This window comes from Crocuta crocuta, unplaced genomic scaffold (genome assembly GCF_008692635.1).
Source record: "Crocuta crocuta isolate KB4526 unplaced genomic scaffold, BGI_CrCroc_1.0 scaffold299, whole genome shotgun sequence".
Lineage (NCBI taxonomy): Eukaryota > Metazoa > Chordata > Mammalia > Carnivora > Hyaenidae > Crocuta > Crocuta crocuta.
Window position 1 is genome coordinate 11357612 of NW_027532747.1, and position 15637 is coordinate 11373248.

At 45.9% G+C, this 15637-nt stretch overlaps 1 protein-coding gene across 3 annotated transcripts in view; it reads left to right on the forward strand.

The window, feature by feature from the left end:
• NRDE2 (NRDE-2, necessary for RNA interference, domain containing) overlaps window positions 1–15637 on the forward strand; it is a 51692-nt gene that overhangs the window by 20577 nt on the left and 15478 nt on the right. For all 3 annotated transcript variants that reach the window (XR_013339261.1, XR_013339262.1, XM_077780842.1), the window contains exons 3-7: window positions 850–1080; window positions 4021–4170; window positions 10137–10587; window positions 11414–11819; window positions 13618–13751. Coding sequence is in view for 1 of the 3 variants with exons in the window: in XM_077780842.1 (XP_077636968.1) it covers window positions 850–1080; window positions 4021–4170; window positions 10137–10587; window positions 11414–11819; window positions 13618–13751 (1372 nt within the window). In the remaining 2 variants the exon portion in view is untranslated. The remainder of the gene's footprint in view (window positions 1–849; window positions 1081–4020; window positions 4171–10136; window positions 10588–11413; window positions 11820–13617; window positions 13752–15637) is intronic.

A 15637-nucleotide genomic window follows, 5' to 3' on the forward strand; every position in this document is an offset into this window, starting at 1 on the left:
TTTTAGACTGGAAGTTACCTTCAGATTAAAAGTAAGGGGATGGAGAAATATATATCATGCTACTGGAAATCAAAAGAAAGCCAGAGTAGCTATACTTATATCAGACAAACTGGACTTTAAATTAAAGACAATAACAAGAGATGAAGAAGGGCATTACATAATAATTACAGGGTCTATCCATAGGAAGAACTAACAATCATAAATGCCTATGCACCGAATTTGGAAGCACCTAAATATTTAAAACAATTAATCACAAACAGAAACAGGCTCATAGATAAGAATGTGCTAATAGCAGGGGACTTCAATACTCCGCTTACAGCAATGGATAGGTCAACCAGACAGAAAAAAACTAAAGAAATAATGGACTTGAAAGACACATTGTCAGATGGATCTGACAGATATATTTAGAACTCTACATCCTGAGGCCAGGGAATTTACACTCTTCTCAAGTGCGCATGGCACATTCTCCAAGATAGATGACATACTGGGACATAAGGCAGCCCTCAATAAATATAAAAGAATCGAGATCATACCATGCACACTCTCAGATCATAATGCTTTGAAACTTGAAATCAATCACAGCAAGAAGCCTGGAAAACCTCCAAAAACATGGAGGTTAAAGAACACCCTNAAAATGTGGGGAAGGACTAAAAAAAAAATAGTCTAGGTTTAGAAACTATTGAAATTAGAATTTCTTCACCTACTGTTTCAGGTCCAGCTCTTAAGTCCTCAAGGGAAGCTGTGATCCAGAAGGCCCCACAGAGTTCCGTTTACATAATTTGCTTATTTACATAGTCTTCTTTCTAATTCTCTTTTGAAAACTATTCTGATGTTGATTTTCCCTAATAGGAGCCCTCTGAAATCAGAGCCTTCGGATGAAAGTGACACTAACAAAAAGCCCAAACAAGCAAGCAGAAAGAAGAAGAAAGAGAAAAAGAAGAAAAGGAAACATCACCACAAGAAAACCAAGAGAAAACACGGGCTGTCCAGTAGCAGTGGGTCTGAGCCTGATAGTGATTCAGAAAAGGACAAAATTTGCAGAAGCCTTGGAGACAGTAGAAAGGAATCCGAGAAACCAAAGTAGGTTTTGTTACCAAACACCTATGACTTTTCAGATTTTGAATTTTTCCTCTCAGTTGTTGCCACAAATGAGACATTCGAATGACCAGTTAGCCACTTAGTCAGATGGAGTCCGAAAAACCCCACGAAAACTCTACCATTAGGTCAGCATTTAAAAGAAAAGTTTCATTAAAAAACTTAGGGCCACGATATTATTTGAGAAAAGTTACAGAGACCCAGTAAAGGTTGTGTCAGAATCTGATTCAGGCAAGAGGTCTGCGCACACACGCTCCGTGGTTACGGTTAAGGTAGCGCTGAGTCGCCGCTTTGGCCCTTTTGTCCCCATTTATTTAGAACCGCTGTGGGAGGTGCGGGCTAGCTTGTGACCGCAGGGCTTTCCTCCTCCCCACATTTTGCTCCACTGTCGTGGCTCACGTTGTCCTCCAGAGCGGCTTCTGCACAGGCGCTCACGCCTCCTCTCTGCCTCGTTTCCTGGCCTCCCACCCAGGGAGCCACTTCTCCCATGCCTGCGACAGGTGGCCTGTGGTGAAACTACCTGCGTGGTTTCCATTTCACTTCTTTGTTTTCTTTGCTCCTGTGGGCTAGAAGAGACAAAATTTCAGTTCCTGTCTAAGACAGACTTAAAAAAATGGAGCGCTCCTAAGAATTTTTGACTCTTAAGGATTATTTGCTTATGCCGTGTGCTTAGAAGTCCCACTGGTGTCAGTGAGAGCTCTGTCATTAAGTCTGGAATCTGGCCCATGGAGTTGCCATCAGACAAACAGATGCTGCCATCTTCCTGGGCCCTTCTGCCGTCAGATCGGGGGAGAACATTGCAGGGCTCTGTGGCTCAGAAGATGCAGGTTGATTTAGCCTTCTCTCTGTGTCACAGGGGCTACACGTGTAACCCAGCTTTGCTCTAGGAGGAGAAAGAAGGGAGTCAAATAGATTGTGAATTTGACTGAATTTATGTGTGCAGGAGACCCTCCCGTCTTGCTTGCCGTTATCTTCTCCGCACATGGCACAGGGCCTGGTAGCAGTAAGCGCTCAGTACGTGAATGAGTGAATTATTGATATTTTTGCTTTCAGTATGTCTTCAAAGCAAAATACATTTATCGTCCTCTGTTCTGAAAACTCACTGTTAGCTACTTGTCCTTTCTTCCCCTACGGTCGAGGATGAATTTTAAAGGATTTCCTGAACCCCCACAGGAACTGCCATTAGAGCTTGAAAGGTAGTTATTTTCAGCCTGTGCTTAATCACATCAGAGGCGATGTTTACAGCCCCTTGATAGTTCTGTGATCCAAATGACACTTTTAAGTTCACTGATACTTAAAAAAAATTTTTTTTAATGTTTATTTTTGAAAGAGAGAGAGACATGGAGTGTGAGTGGGGAAGGGCAGAGAGAGAGGGAGACACAGAATCTGAAGCAGGCCCCAGGCTCTGGAGCTGACAGCTGAGCTGTCAGCACAGAGCCCGACATGGGCCTCGAACCCACGAACCGTGAGATCATGACCTGTGCTAAAGTCAGACCCTTCACCAACTGAGCCACCCAGACGCTCCCTAAGTTCATTGATATTTTGCAGAATATTCCCATTAAGATCAAAATAGACTGTTCTTGTTATTTCCTCCTATGTTATTTTCTCTCTGTGAACTTCTGTAGTCTCTCCCTGGGGAGACGGCTTGGAGGAATTGTTTCTATAGAGACAAGGAAGAAGATGCTGATGGGTTGTGAGAGTATTTCTGGGACGTCTGGAAGGTGAGCTCACAGGGGTATGGTATACTGCACGGACTCGAATTTAGGGTGATCAGGGGACCACTTCCCCTAAGGCTGCGGTTCCGCATGGACCTCTGTTTCCTGCGGTGAGCTCTTCGTCATCGTCAGGTGGAGGCGGATCCTTCCCTGCACACAGCCCAGACCTCGTCCTGCTTCCTCACCTCACTACCCAGTAGGGGATGGATCAGAGCCTGTCTCCTCCCCGGGAGTGGTCTGCACCCCCCACCCCTGTGGGCTTTCTGTTTCTTTCTGGAATGCATCCATCTCATTCCTTCCCTTTGCTGCCCCTTTCAGTGTTTGTCAACAGAAAACCCTCCACAGGTGTTCCAAAGGTGAATGTGTTAGAAATCACCGTGTTGCTGTCATTCAGCAAATACTGATTGAAAGCTACTTTGTGTCCCTGAAATGCCATTCCTTTGTATTCCCAGCCAAGAATGATTTAGAAGACTTTAGAATCGTTGTTTCTATCTGGGCAGAGCCAAATAGCAAAGAGAGAAAGGTCAATGCTCCTGTGACTCTACCCTGGGAGCATTATGCACTGATCCTTAGAGGGGGGAGGATGTGAGAGGCCAGGAAACCTTTCCCTCGCTCTCACTGGACTCCTAGGGAAGGGATTCCACGTGCATCTAAGCGGGAAGTCTGCCAGCTCCCAAGTCGGTTCCAGGGGATACATACAGTGGACTCTCTCTGCCCGTTTGTAGGGGGAGGTCAGCACACAGGGGCGAGGCACCATCCACAGAGCCCAGGCTGTCCAAACAAGACCTGGACCGAGCCTCAGTGATGTCCGAGACTGACCCATTCAGAGGGGTAGCTTTGCTGTGGTTGCTGGTTCAGGCTGGAATAACCCAAGCGCTTTCTGATGAGTTAGGCTAAGCAAGGGCAGTCCCCTTTCTTACTAAGTATATTTGAAATTCTAGTTACGGACATCTAGTGGAATATTGAAAAAGAACAGCTGTATTAGGTTAACTTCTGAGGCACGGTGACTTGGTAAAATGCTACTTAGCGTTGACAGTTTTTGCTTTATATTTTAAGGCTTTTTCCATCTTTGTGGCATGTGCACATTTTATGCACTTAACTGCGTTTGATGTGGTGGGGAGTTTGAAATGTGTAACTCTTGTATTTCTGAAAAGGTGGACTGTGTAACTCGATCTCCCTTTTTATGCTTCACCTTCCCCTCTCCCCACAGTCGAGAAGGGGCTGCCGCCGCTGACACTGGGCACCGCTTTGTCTGGCTTGAGGATGTTCAGGCCCTCACAGGGGAAACCTTCAGAACAGATAAGAAACCAGATCCTGCAAACTGGGAGTATAAGTCTCTCTACCGAGGAGACATAGCAAGGTATCCATCATGGTGTTATCTCCCCGCCCCCCCATCCCCCAGCCCTCTCTGCACCATCTCTGCCCCCATCCCTTCTAGATTCTGGTGGGTGCCCCCCGTTGCCGACATGCTGACATATGTGTCTTATCTCACATTCTGAAATGAAAGCTTAAACTGTGAGGTCAGGATCCAGGTATCCTTTGTAATAGGTTTTTAGTAAACATTTGTTGAACGAATGACTCTAAAAATACCTTGAAGTAAGTAATTGTGACAAACTATCCAGAAACCATTTGGTCTGATCTGTGTGCCATTTTTTAAAAAATGTCTTTATTTTTGAGAGAGAGAGGGAGACAGAATGTGAAATAGGCTCCAGGCTCTGAGGTGTCAGCACAGAGCCCGTTGCGGGGCTCAAACTCACAAACTGTGAGATTATGACCTGAGCCGAAGTCGGACGCTTCACCGACTGAGCTACCCAGGCACCCCTGATCTATATGCCATTTAAAAAAGTTATGAGGGGTGCCTGGGTGGCTCAGTCAGTGAAGTGTCTGACTTTGACTCAGGTCATGATTTCACAGTTTGTGGGTTTGTGCCCTGTGTTGGGCTCTGTGCTAACAGCTGGCTCAGAGCCTGGAGCCTGCTTCAGATTCTGTGTCTCCCTCTCTCTCTGACCCTCCCTGCTCATGCTGTCTCTCTCTCTCTCTCAGAAATAATAAAATTAAAAACTAAAAAAATTGAAAAAATAAAACTACCACCCTCTTAAAAAAGTTATGAAAGCCTTTTATTTATCAATCCCCCAAGTAAACCATTAAAATAAATGACATTAAATGGTAATGACGTTTTCAAAATGTTTCCAGCGTACATCACCAGATAAAAAATAGGTGATGGCATTTGCTTCAGTAATTAGTTCATTAAACTTTTCTCCTCTAACCTGTCAATCAAAAATATGTAAATATTTCTTAAATCCCTTAGATGCTTAGTCATTGTAGGACACTGTTGGGACACAGAGAACAGCAACACACAATCTCTGTTCCCAAACAGCTTACAGGTAATGAAAATTGAAGGTAGAGAATATTGAAATATAAAGCCACGAGGAGACCATTATTGTTCTTTTTAGGCTGATGACTTTTTAAGCTAAATGTCACTTTCCAGTGACACCTTGCTGCACCTCCAAATTTTCATGGTTGTCAATTGTCATGACATTATTCCTCACCACATAAGTGATTCCCACGAAGATTTCCTTTAGATGTGTTTATGTCCATAATATTTTAGTGTATATTTATAGCAACATAGCGTCACGGCTGAGAGACATGACTTTCAAATGTATTCGTATGTCTTTGAATTGTTTTCGTACTCCTCAAAGCCTTGTTAGGTTTCCCACACCACAGACGTGGTAGGAGCCCGCCAAAGATGCGGAGGCCCGGGCACACCGGCCGAGCCTGCGTTCCTTCACGCCCGGTTAGCCTGTCTGAGCCCCCAGCTGCTGTGTGAGGGGGGCCGCCCACTTTTACGAACGAGGAAAGGCACCTCAGACAGGTTACGCAGCCTCTCGCGGGCTGCCAGGAAGCAGCTTTTTTGGGAACCCGTGTTCCTCGAACAGTAATGTTCTTTTACTGTCCCGGTTAGAGATGAGCCTGGTGGCCTGGTAGGGCGTGTTCTAGATTGGGAAATGGACTTTGCCACTTACTAATAATGGAATCCCAGGTGAATGAGTCACTTACCCCGTCTGAGCCTGTGTTTCTTCATTTGTTAACTCCTGCTGCATCTTGCACGCAGATACCAGAAGTAATGGCTATGAATTAGAAATTGATTTGCAAAGACAAAGAGTCATTATTTATTAATAGTTGGAAAGGGAATAAATAGTCACAGTGAGTAGCTCTTAAACCTGTGCTGATGAACGGCCCAGACCTTAGGAAGAGAGTAATGAGACCAGTTTACTCATCTGAATTGCAAAGATACTACGGGAAGGGCTTGGGCATGGCTGTGATTTCCCAGGAAATTGCTAAGGCTTAGGGGAGGTAAGTCTTGCCCGGATTAATACAGCTGTTAGCGTCCAGATCGAGGAAGGTATTGATCCCACGGCATTGTGAGTTGGTCAGAGGACAGGGGCAGTGTTGTGTCGGGTAGTGAATTTTCACACGTAGGGGCAGTGACATCCCAGGAGCACTGCGGGGGACTTGGCCAGCACTGTCCCGTGAGGGCCAGATGAGGGCTTGTGGGCATTTGGCCTGTGACAGCAGCATGGTCACTGCCTTTTAAGCTTTGCTGGACCGTCTCTGGAAGGTGGATTGGCAGCGTTCTGTGTAACTTGGGAAGGCGGAGCCAGGACCGATGAGTGGAAGTTCCAGAAAGTCATGTTGGGCTCAGTATCAAAGCAAATTTTCTAATCGTGTGAGCATCCCAGCAGGGACCTGGTGTGTGTGAGAGTATTGTAGTGAACAGGGCTTCGGGTTCATGTGTAAGAGTCAGAATTACCTTCGGAAAACGCCTTCAGGCTAGCATCCCGGGTGCCATGAATTTCGGCTCCGTTTTTTCCTCCATTTTTGGAATGGATTGTTTCTTTGGCTGTACACCAGCTGAAATAGTTGGCTTATGTTTAAGAGCCAAGTCTTATAAAATAATAACAACTTAAGCTTATCTAGTCTTTATTACATGGCTAAGCCTTCAAATATAGAAACTTTTTGATCATCCCTGCTATTCTGTGACATGGGTACCATTATTTGCCCATTTCACAGATGAGGAAATGGAGGCACAGACAGGTTTTTGTTTTTTGTTTTAAATAGCTTGGTCAGGGTCACCTCGTTAGGAAGCGATGGAGTTGGAATTTGGACCCAAGTAGACTCCCACCAGGTAGACTTGGCCATTTTCTAATCATGGAATCCCGGGTGAATCACTTATTGTGTCTGTGGGACATGTGAATTGAAGTCACTGAAGAAAAGCAAATTTTTTCTTGCCCAGTTCACTCTGGGACTCCAAGACACTCTGGATTCAGGGCAGAATTATATGCTTGACTTAAATATATTCTTTTCCCATATCCTATCCCTTTTTCTTTTCTTTCTTCCCTTCCCTTCTCCTTATAGCTGAATTCATTTAAATTAAATGTCCATTGATACCCTTCCCTGAACCTCCAATAATTCCTTCTGGAATTATTCAGGTAAGACCAGCTGACTATTTGTTAAGGATTTTACAGGAAACATGCCTTCATTTGGAGGAATATTGCATCAGGTTACATCCTAGGTTTTGCCCAATTAAGATTCTATGACAAGTGATAAATTAGATAAAACTCAGATATCTAACAATAGAGGCGTGTTAACTTAAGTGAGGGCTTACCCCTCCAGTGAGCCACTTTAAAGCTTTACAGTAAAAATGATATTATCTAAAACTAATGGTGTGGGAAAGTGCTTAAAGTAGGGAGGAAAGCCTGAAGCCGTATATCAACTGTTTTTAACGTTTATTTATTTTTGAGAGACAGAACAGGAGTGGGGAAGGGGCAGAGAGAGAGGAGGAGACACAGAATCTGAAGCAGGCTCCAGGCTCTGAGCTGTCAGCACAGAGCCCGATGCAGGGCTTGAACTCATGAACCTTGAGATCATGACCTGACCCGAAGTCAGACGCTTAACTGACTGAGCCACCCAGGCGCCCCTATATCAAACTATTTTTAAAACGATTTTCACATATCTGAAAGTAGGCACTTGATACAGATCGGTAAGATTCTTTTTTTCTTCTTTTGTCATTTTCATCTGTTAGAAAATGCAGCTCTGAAAAACAGTTTTACAAGCGCACATTTAAAGTCAGAAAACGCTATAAACAGTTTTTAAGAGACTGTGAATGTCATAATACTATTCATTTTTAGTGAAAACAAAATCATCACGAAGGGGAGAACGAAACTAGGTCTACTTACAGTTTGTTCCTTAAAGAACGAGGGACATGTTTAGAGCTTCCATAACACTATTTTATCTCCTCGCCCCTTGTTAAAGTTGTTTTGATTCCTGTTTGGGCTGGGCTAGGGAGAGACTGGTGAGGTAACCTAGGAGGAACCAGGGGAGATGATAAAGAGAACGAGAGAGAGAGAGAGAGAGAGAGAGAGTGTGTGTGTGTGTGTGTGAAAGAGCAGTGAGGGATGCTTCTCAGGCACCTGTTGACTGTGGGGAGGCAAAGTTGCCGCTGAGCCTGGACCAGGAGGCAGTGAAGACAGCTTTCTGGAAGAGGATGGTAGATAGCAGCAGCTCTCTCCTGCCTCTCATGCTGCTCCCACAGCATTATATTATGAAATATTAAAAAAAAATACAGCCCACGTTGAAAGAATTTTACAGTGAACGCTCATGTTCCCACCCTCTACGTTCTGCCATTAACATTGTATTGCACTTGCCTGATCACATATTTATCTGTTCATCCGTCCTCCAGCCCACCTTATTTATTTGATGCCCGCATCAGTATGCCACCCCATCGACACTTCAGCATGCATGTCATTAACTAGCATTCAACATTTGTTTGGTTAATTTTGACTTAAAATTTGCATACAGTATAACCCACAGATCTACACGATACACCTGTATAATCCAGCCCCCCATGAAAATATAGACCATTCATGGGACCCCAGAACATCTCCTAGTGCTCTCTTCCATTCAGTCCACACCCCACCTCCCCGGTGGCAGCTGCTCTTCTAACTTTTTCCCCATCATTAACTAGTGTTGCCTATTCTGGAATTCCGTATACATGAAATCACGTAATACGTGCCCTTTTGGGTCTGGCTGCTTTCACTCTGTGTGATGTTTTGGAGATTCGGCTACAGTGTAGCATTTATCGGTACTTTGATGCTTTTCACTGCTGGTCGTGTTCTGTTGTGTGGCCATACCATTGTTTATCTGTTCTTCCATTGCTGAGCGTCTGGACTCTGCAGTAGTTGGCTGTTATGAATAGAGCTACTGAGAATATTTGAACACAAGTCTTGGTGTAGAAATGCAGTTTCCTTTTTCTTGGGTGAGTACCTAAAATAGAATTGCTGGGTCACAGTTGGTAAGTCTAAGTTTAGTTTACAGACCTTTCCCCGAAGTGATTGTACCAACTCACGTTCCCACTAACAGCGTATGAGAGTCCTGGTTACTTCATGGATCACTCACCAGTGCTTGGCATAATCAGTGTCTAATTTTAGCTGTTCTGGCGGGTACGTGGTGTGTCTCATTGTAGTTTTAATTTGAGTTTCCGTCATGACTAACAATGTTGAGCACTTTACACGTGCTTATTGGCCATTCATGTATCTTTGGTGAATTCCGTCCAGATCTTTTGCCCATTTTTAAATTGGCTGTTTATATAACATGCGTACAGAAAAGTGCACGATTTCCTTCAGCTTTTGTGCAGATACTTGGTAGTCCTGTATCTGTAATTCTGGGGACACCTGCATGTCCCATAAAAGCATTTTAGAACCCAGCCTCTTTTCCCCTAGAGTAGAAAATAGCCTAGTGTAATTTTATCCAACATACATTGGATCTGTTTCAGGAGTAAAAATACGATGTCAGCCCTCTCCATTTTCTTAGGTGTGGAAGCAAGACTATACTGAGGAAAAGGGACAGGTCTAGGAGACAGATGCCACATTGTCCCCCTGTGTCAGGGTCCATGGGAATGGTGTAACGGGATGAGGACTTCCGCCTTGCCTGGTCGTGTATGATTGTGATGATCAGTGACGTAGTGTGTGGGACAGGACTTTACAAAGCTCCAGGAAGATAGAAATGACTAGAACCTGGAAGACAGGCATGATCTTAAATTCATGAGATGTTAACAAAGAATTGAAGCGTTTATTAGGAGTAGGTCGAGCACAGAAAAAGTGAATTGCTAATCCTCATATGTCTCCAAATAGAAACAATTTGAAGGTGAGGTGAATCTGAATGCGTGCAGTTAACTTGCATAACAAGAGCTCAGGTCCGCTGCGCTGAGCCTGTACAGAGACAGTGCACGTGTGCCCTTGGTGACTTCTTTTCTTTCTCAAATATAAGATACAAGAGGAAAGGAGACTCCTGCCTCGGCATTAACCCTAAGAAGCAGTGTATATCCTGGGAGGGGCCCACCGCAGAAAAGAAGCATTCACGCAAACGCGTTGAGCGCTATTTTACGAAGAAGAGCGTGCAACTAATGAATGTTGACGGAGTCGCCGTTGGCAGTAAAACCGAACCTCCCTCATCTGAGCCGGTTTCATTTATCCCAGTGAAGGTCGCCGATGATGGGGCTGCTCCTGTCAAGACCTGGTTGAACCCTCTGGGGATTTACGATCAGCCCACCATGCAGTGGTTACAAGGGCAGGGTCCTCCAGAGCAAGAATCAAAGCAGCCAGACGCGCAGACAGACAGAGAGAGTGCCCTGCTCAAGGCCAAGGTGGAGGAGTTTAACCGGAGAGTTCGGGAGACTCCCCATGATATTCAGCTGTGGATGGCATTCGTTGCTTTTCAGGTAAGTGTCGCCGCCCCAGTGCGCTTACCGGAGTGACTGTCCCAGCTTGGGGAAAGTGGATTTGCTCTGCTGCGGTTTTCGAGCCCCTGAGAGGAATCCTGGCACGGGGCATTCGAGAATGGTTAGGCCGGAGCCCTTGCCCTGAGCTTGCGCAAAGCCCCCCCAGGAAGACCGAATAAATGCAGCGTGGGGTAGTGCGTGCTTTCGTGTGTAATTGGGGGTGGGATGAGGGAGCGACCTGCCACTAGGGAGTGAGCAAGGGCTTCCAGAAGAAGGTGAAGTCTGAACCGAGTCTGGAAAGAAGAGTCGATGTTCACCAGGCCGGGAGAGGTACTCGTGAGGCACAGACGGTGTGCAAAACACACAGAAACGGGGGGAGAGAAGGTGGTCCTGACCCCACTCCCTGGTCCCCGTGCCGCTCCCGTCCCTAAGTACATGGCTTTGTTTTCATCCCACATCTCTGTTTTTGAACCACATATACGACTATCTTATTTTGCCCCACATTTGGCTGTTTTATTGGTAAAGTCGGCTCTTGGGAAGCAGTTTCTGAGACGCTGCACGCTAGCTACTGGTACATGATCAAAGTTTGAAATCCTGGAGCATAGATGGTAAATCAGGTGAGATAAATGCAAGATCAAACATATCAGGTGACCCAGGCGCCCTGGTAACAGAGTTTTCAGTAAAAAAAAAAAATTGTGATAAATGCTTATCAAGAAAGGCGGTGACGATTGAATTTGAGCAGTGATGGGCGGTGCGGCCGGGCAGGGCTGTAAGTGTCTCTGTCCCGGTGGTGAGCTTTTCGTGACTTGATGTCTTTTGCCTGGAGGACGAGGTGATGAAGAGCCCTGGCCTGTACGCCATTGGGGAAGGAGAGCAGGACCGACAGAAGCGGTCTCTGAGGCTGGTGCTGGAGAAGAAGCTGGCCGTCCTGGAGCGCGCCATCGACAGCAACCAGAGCAGCGTGGAGCTGAAGCTCGCCAAGCTAGCGCTCTGCTCCGAGTTCTGGGAGCCCTCCGCTCTGGCCAGAGAGTGGCAGAAGCTCATCTTCCTGCACCCCAACAACACAGCCCTTTGGCAGAAATACCTTTTATTTTGCCAGAGCCAGTTTAGTACCTTTACGGTCTCCAAAATTCACAGTCTTTACGGAAAATGCCTGAGCACCCTGTCCGCTGTGAACGACGGCAGCATCTTGTCACACCCTGCCTTGCCGGGCACCGAGGAGGCCATGTTTGGTGAGAAGCTGGGGACCAGGTCCATTTATTTCGGGGGAGTTCCCCTTTCTTTTGGCTTTTGTCAGAAATGAAGATTCAGTTTTGGTTTATTTTAGACATGTCGAAATGGATAAAACTGATTTAAAAAGTATTAGGACTCCTTGTGATTATAACCAATTCCCCCCTTTCCATCTTCTTGGTGGGGGGTGGGGGTGGGCATTAGAGCCAATAAAGTTAGAGAAGTATCATGGGTCTGGAAGTTCCAGCCTTTCTGCTTATTAACCGAGGAAACCTGGTAAAGTCTGGAATGTTCTGGCTGTCAGTGGCCTTTGTGGAGGTGCTTCTCTGGCCATCCTCCCCCGTTCTAGGATCTCAGGCTGTGGTGTTCAGGGTGAAGCCTGGCTGACTGGAGGTTGTTGCATAGATACAGTTGTTCTTTTTTTTTTTTTTTTTTAAATCTTTTTTATTTTTGAGAGGGGGAGGGGGGCAGAGAGAGTGGGAGACACAGAATCTAAAGCAGGCTCCAGGCTCTAAGCTGTCAGCCCAACACGGGGCTTGAACCGACAAACTGCGAGGTCATGACTTGAGCCAAAGTCGGATGCTTAACCAGCTGAGCCACCCAGGCACCCCTGCATAGATGCCGTTCTTATGTTATTTTACTGTTAACATTTCTGGTGTGTCCTGAAGGAGCCCAGAAGATAAACTGCGTCCAGTAGCGAGCTGCAGAAGGCAGCACAGTAACCAGGAGCTGGAGAATATCACTCTTGACCTGAATCCTAGGTTTGCTCTTCCCTGGTAACCTTGCCAGTTCCTGAACCTGGTTGAGCTCCAGTGTCCCCCTCAGTGACAGTGGTATGGTACGTGCTTTGTAGGGTTATTGAGCACGTTACCTGAGGTGACATACAGTGAGCCTGGCTCGGTGTCTGGTACACAGCAGGTATTTATTTGATCAAAACCTTGCTATTTCTGTTACCTTCTAAAGATAGAAATATATTGCTCTAGAAATAACAAGCATTTGCCACACTGACAGAGTCTCATGTTTCATACCGTTCACAGTACGCTCAAATAGCTGAGTGTTATTTAGTGAATGGAATTGTACCACAGTTGAGAGAAACCAGCATTTTTGAAGACGGAGCCCTGATTTGTTTGCAGCTGGCTCTGCAGATGTGACGGAAGCTGATGACGGTGAATGCTGTCTAGCTAACAACACAGACCTTTGCTTTCTGACAAAAATCTACCCCATTCTTTTCTGAGAATTTTTCTTGTAATAATGAGCTTTGAACATTTGATTAACTGTTCAGACCAACCTTTTGGCTTATTTTTATGTAACATACATTGTTTTTGTTCATATTTGTATTCTGTGTTGTTTTCATATAAGAGTTGGAATAAATGTACATCATTTGATTACAGTACCATTGTGAGACCTTTTAACAAGGACATGTATTATTACAGCTTTGAAATTACCACAGTAACTAAATTTGGAGAAAAGATGTTCTCGGTGTTAAAATACACATTTTTATTTATTTTTATTTTAAATTTATTTTGAGAAAGTGCGAGTGAGTGCACACAAGGAAGGTAGGGGGGAACGGAAGACAGAGTGAGAGAGAAGAGAGAATATCTCAAGCATGCTCCATACTGAGCACAGAGCCTAACCTGGGGCTCGATCCCATGATCCCAGGATCATGATGTGAGCCAAAGTCGAGAGTCGGACACTCAGCCGACTGAGCCAGCCAGGCGCCCCGGTATGCATGCTTTAGAAGCTGGGTTCTTTCCTTTTGATGGCGTTAACCAGAACTCTCCCTTCTCTCCCCATTTCCAGCTCTCTTCCTTCAGCATTGCCACTTCCTGCGGCAGGCCGGTCACTCGGAGAAGGCGGTCTCCCTGTTCCAGGCCATGGTCGACTTCACCTTCTTCAAACCCGACAGTGTGAAAGACCTGCCCACCAAAGGACAGGTGGGGGTTCTGGTTGCGTGACACACCTGCCTCTCTCCTCCTCTCCCTTTCTCTCCTTCTTTCTTCTGGGGGCATGTGTGGATCGTGGGAGGTGGTGCTAGTATTTTTCAAATACCCTGTCCTCCTTTATATCAGCCTTGCTGAGCACTGTTGCTCAGAATATTGTGGTGATCCAAGGAGAATTCTATAACGAAGGGAGTGAAACAGGGAGAGCTGAAGCATTCCCCCCACCCCATATACAGGCTCACCGCATCCCCCCTTCCTCTTGCTTATGAGCTTTGTATCAGTGCTCGTTGCCCTCGCCACACAGAGAAACAATTGTTGTTCCTCTTACATCACCTTACTCTTGTCCTAACCTTCGTGCATCTGAAGTTGGGTCTTACGTCATTTCCGCAGTTAACATCTCCACCATCTAAGATCTTTGCAGGAATTGCAAACACTGGTGGTGGTGGTAGTTTGTCAACCCCTGTCCTGATTGGGGACGTGCTGATCATTTAGGTGACACATGAACATTGCCCATATTTGTGATGTTGAAGCAATAAAAAAATCCTACCAAAGAGCCATATGAGAAAGCTTTCCTTGGAAGAAATCTCAGTCTCCTGCTTTGCAAAGGGACTCTGGTAGAAGATGGATAGGACAGCTGCATTTATGGTGAACTTACGGAGGTCCTGGGAGGCTGAGGTCTCCATCTTGTGGAATGTCCATGAATTGCATTTAAAGACCATTTCTATCATCATTATTTTTATCGGTTTTTTCTAGGCAAAATTGGGTTAAAGAATATTGATACTGATTAGTAGTCTAATAAGCCAGATAAGAAAATTATTTTAAGACGTGCTTTGCTATTTTAGGAGTATGCTGTGTTACAGAAGGGATTCTTAGCTGACCGCGGGGCCCTGGATGTGTGCTCGCCAGGGCAGGATCGGAGGGGCCCTCATCCCTACCCGTTGCTGACACTCATTGTCAATGATGAGGACAGTTACTTGTGGGGAGCACACTGCCCCGGACTGTGAAGCGTCAGGCGCCCCTCTCCTAAAGTGTCCACAGAGCCTGCCACACACTCTTGAGACTTTAAGTATTAACAGCACATGTAGTTTCAAAGCATTTGCGAGACAGCTTTGAAATAATGCTTTTTCTTTGATGACATTCCGTGTCTTTATAACGGAGAGACGTCATTACCATGCACAGCAGAACATCAAAGAAGCGAGTCTGGTCCGTTTCTAAGGAATGAATACGTTGGTTCTAATGATCACACTTAGAAAGATACACTTCTTTTTCTTGAGTGACTTTCTTTGATCCCTCCTGGAAGAACAAGACCTGTGAAGAGTGAGTGTGGTCTCCTCAGCTCCCCTGCCCGAGGCAGCTGACGGGCACTCGGTGTGGGGACACAGCCTCTTCCCGGTGTGTGTGGCGCTCCCCCGGCTCTGGCAGATGGTCCTGCGGCTCCTGGCCCACGGCATGCTGGAGACAGCCTCGTTCTCTTCAAAATGCTTCTTCCAGAAGCTTCCATTGAGCAAGTTGTGGGTTCACTTTTGAAGTCCTTATTGTCAGTTGATAAGACAATTGCTTTCCTGTTCATGGCTATGTTCGCTTCTCTTCCACGGGGAATTACTGCCCTGAACTGGGGACCGCACACAGCAGACCCGAGTCCCCAGAAGTGTGAGAGCTGAGCTGTGATCCCAGGGCCAGGCTTTAACATGTAGACCAGTTTATTCACCAGATGCCTGCCACATGCCTCTCTGTGCCGACAAGCGTTTATTGAGTCCCTACTGTGTGTTGGGCACTGTGCCAGATTGAGGAACACGGAGTTGAGAGGTCATACTCTCAGGAGCTCCCAGGCTGTCCTGTTGCAACTTTGAATCAGTCCCCTTCCCCTCAGAACGCCTGGA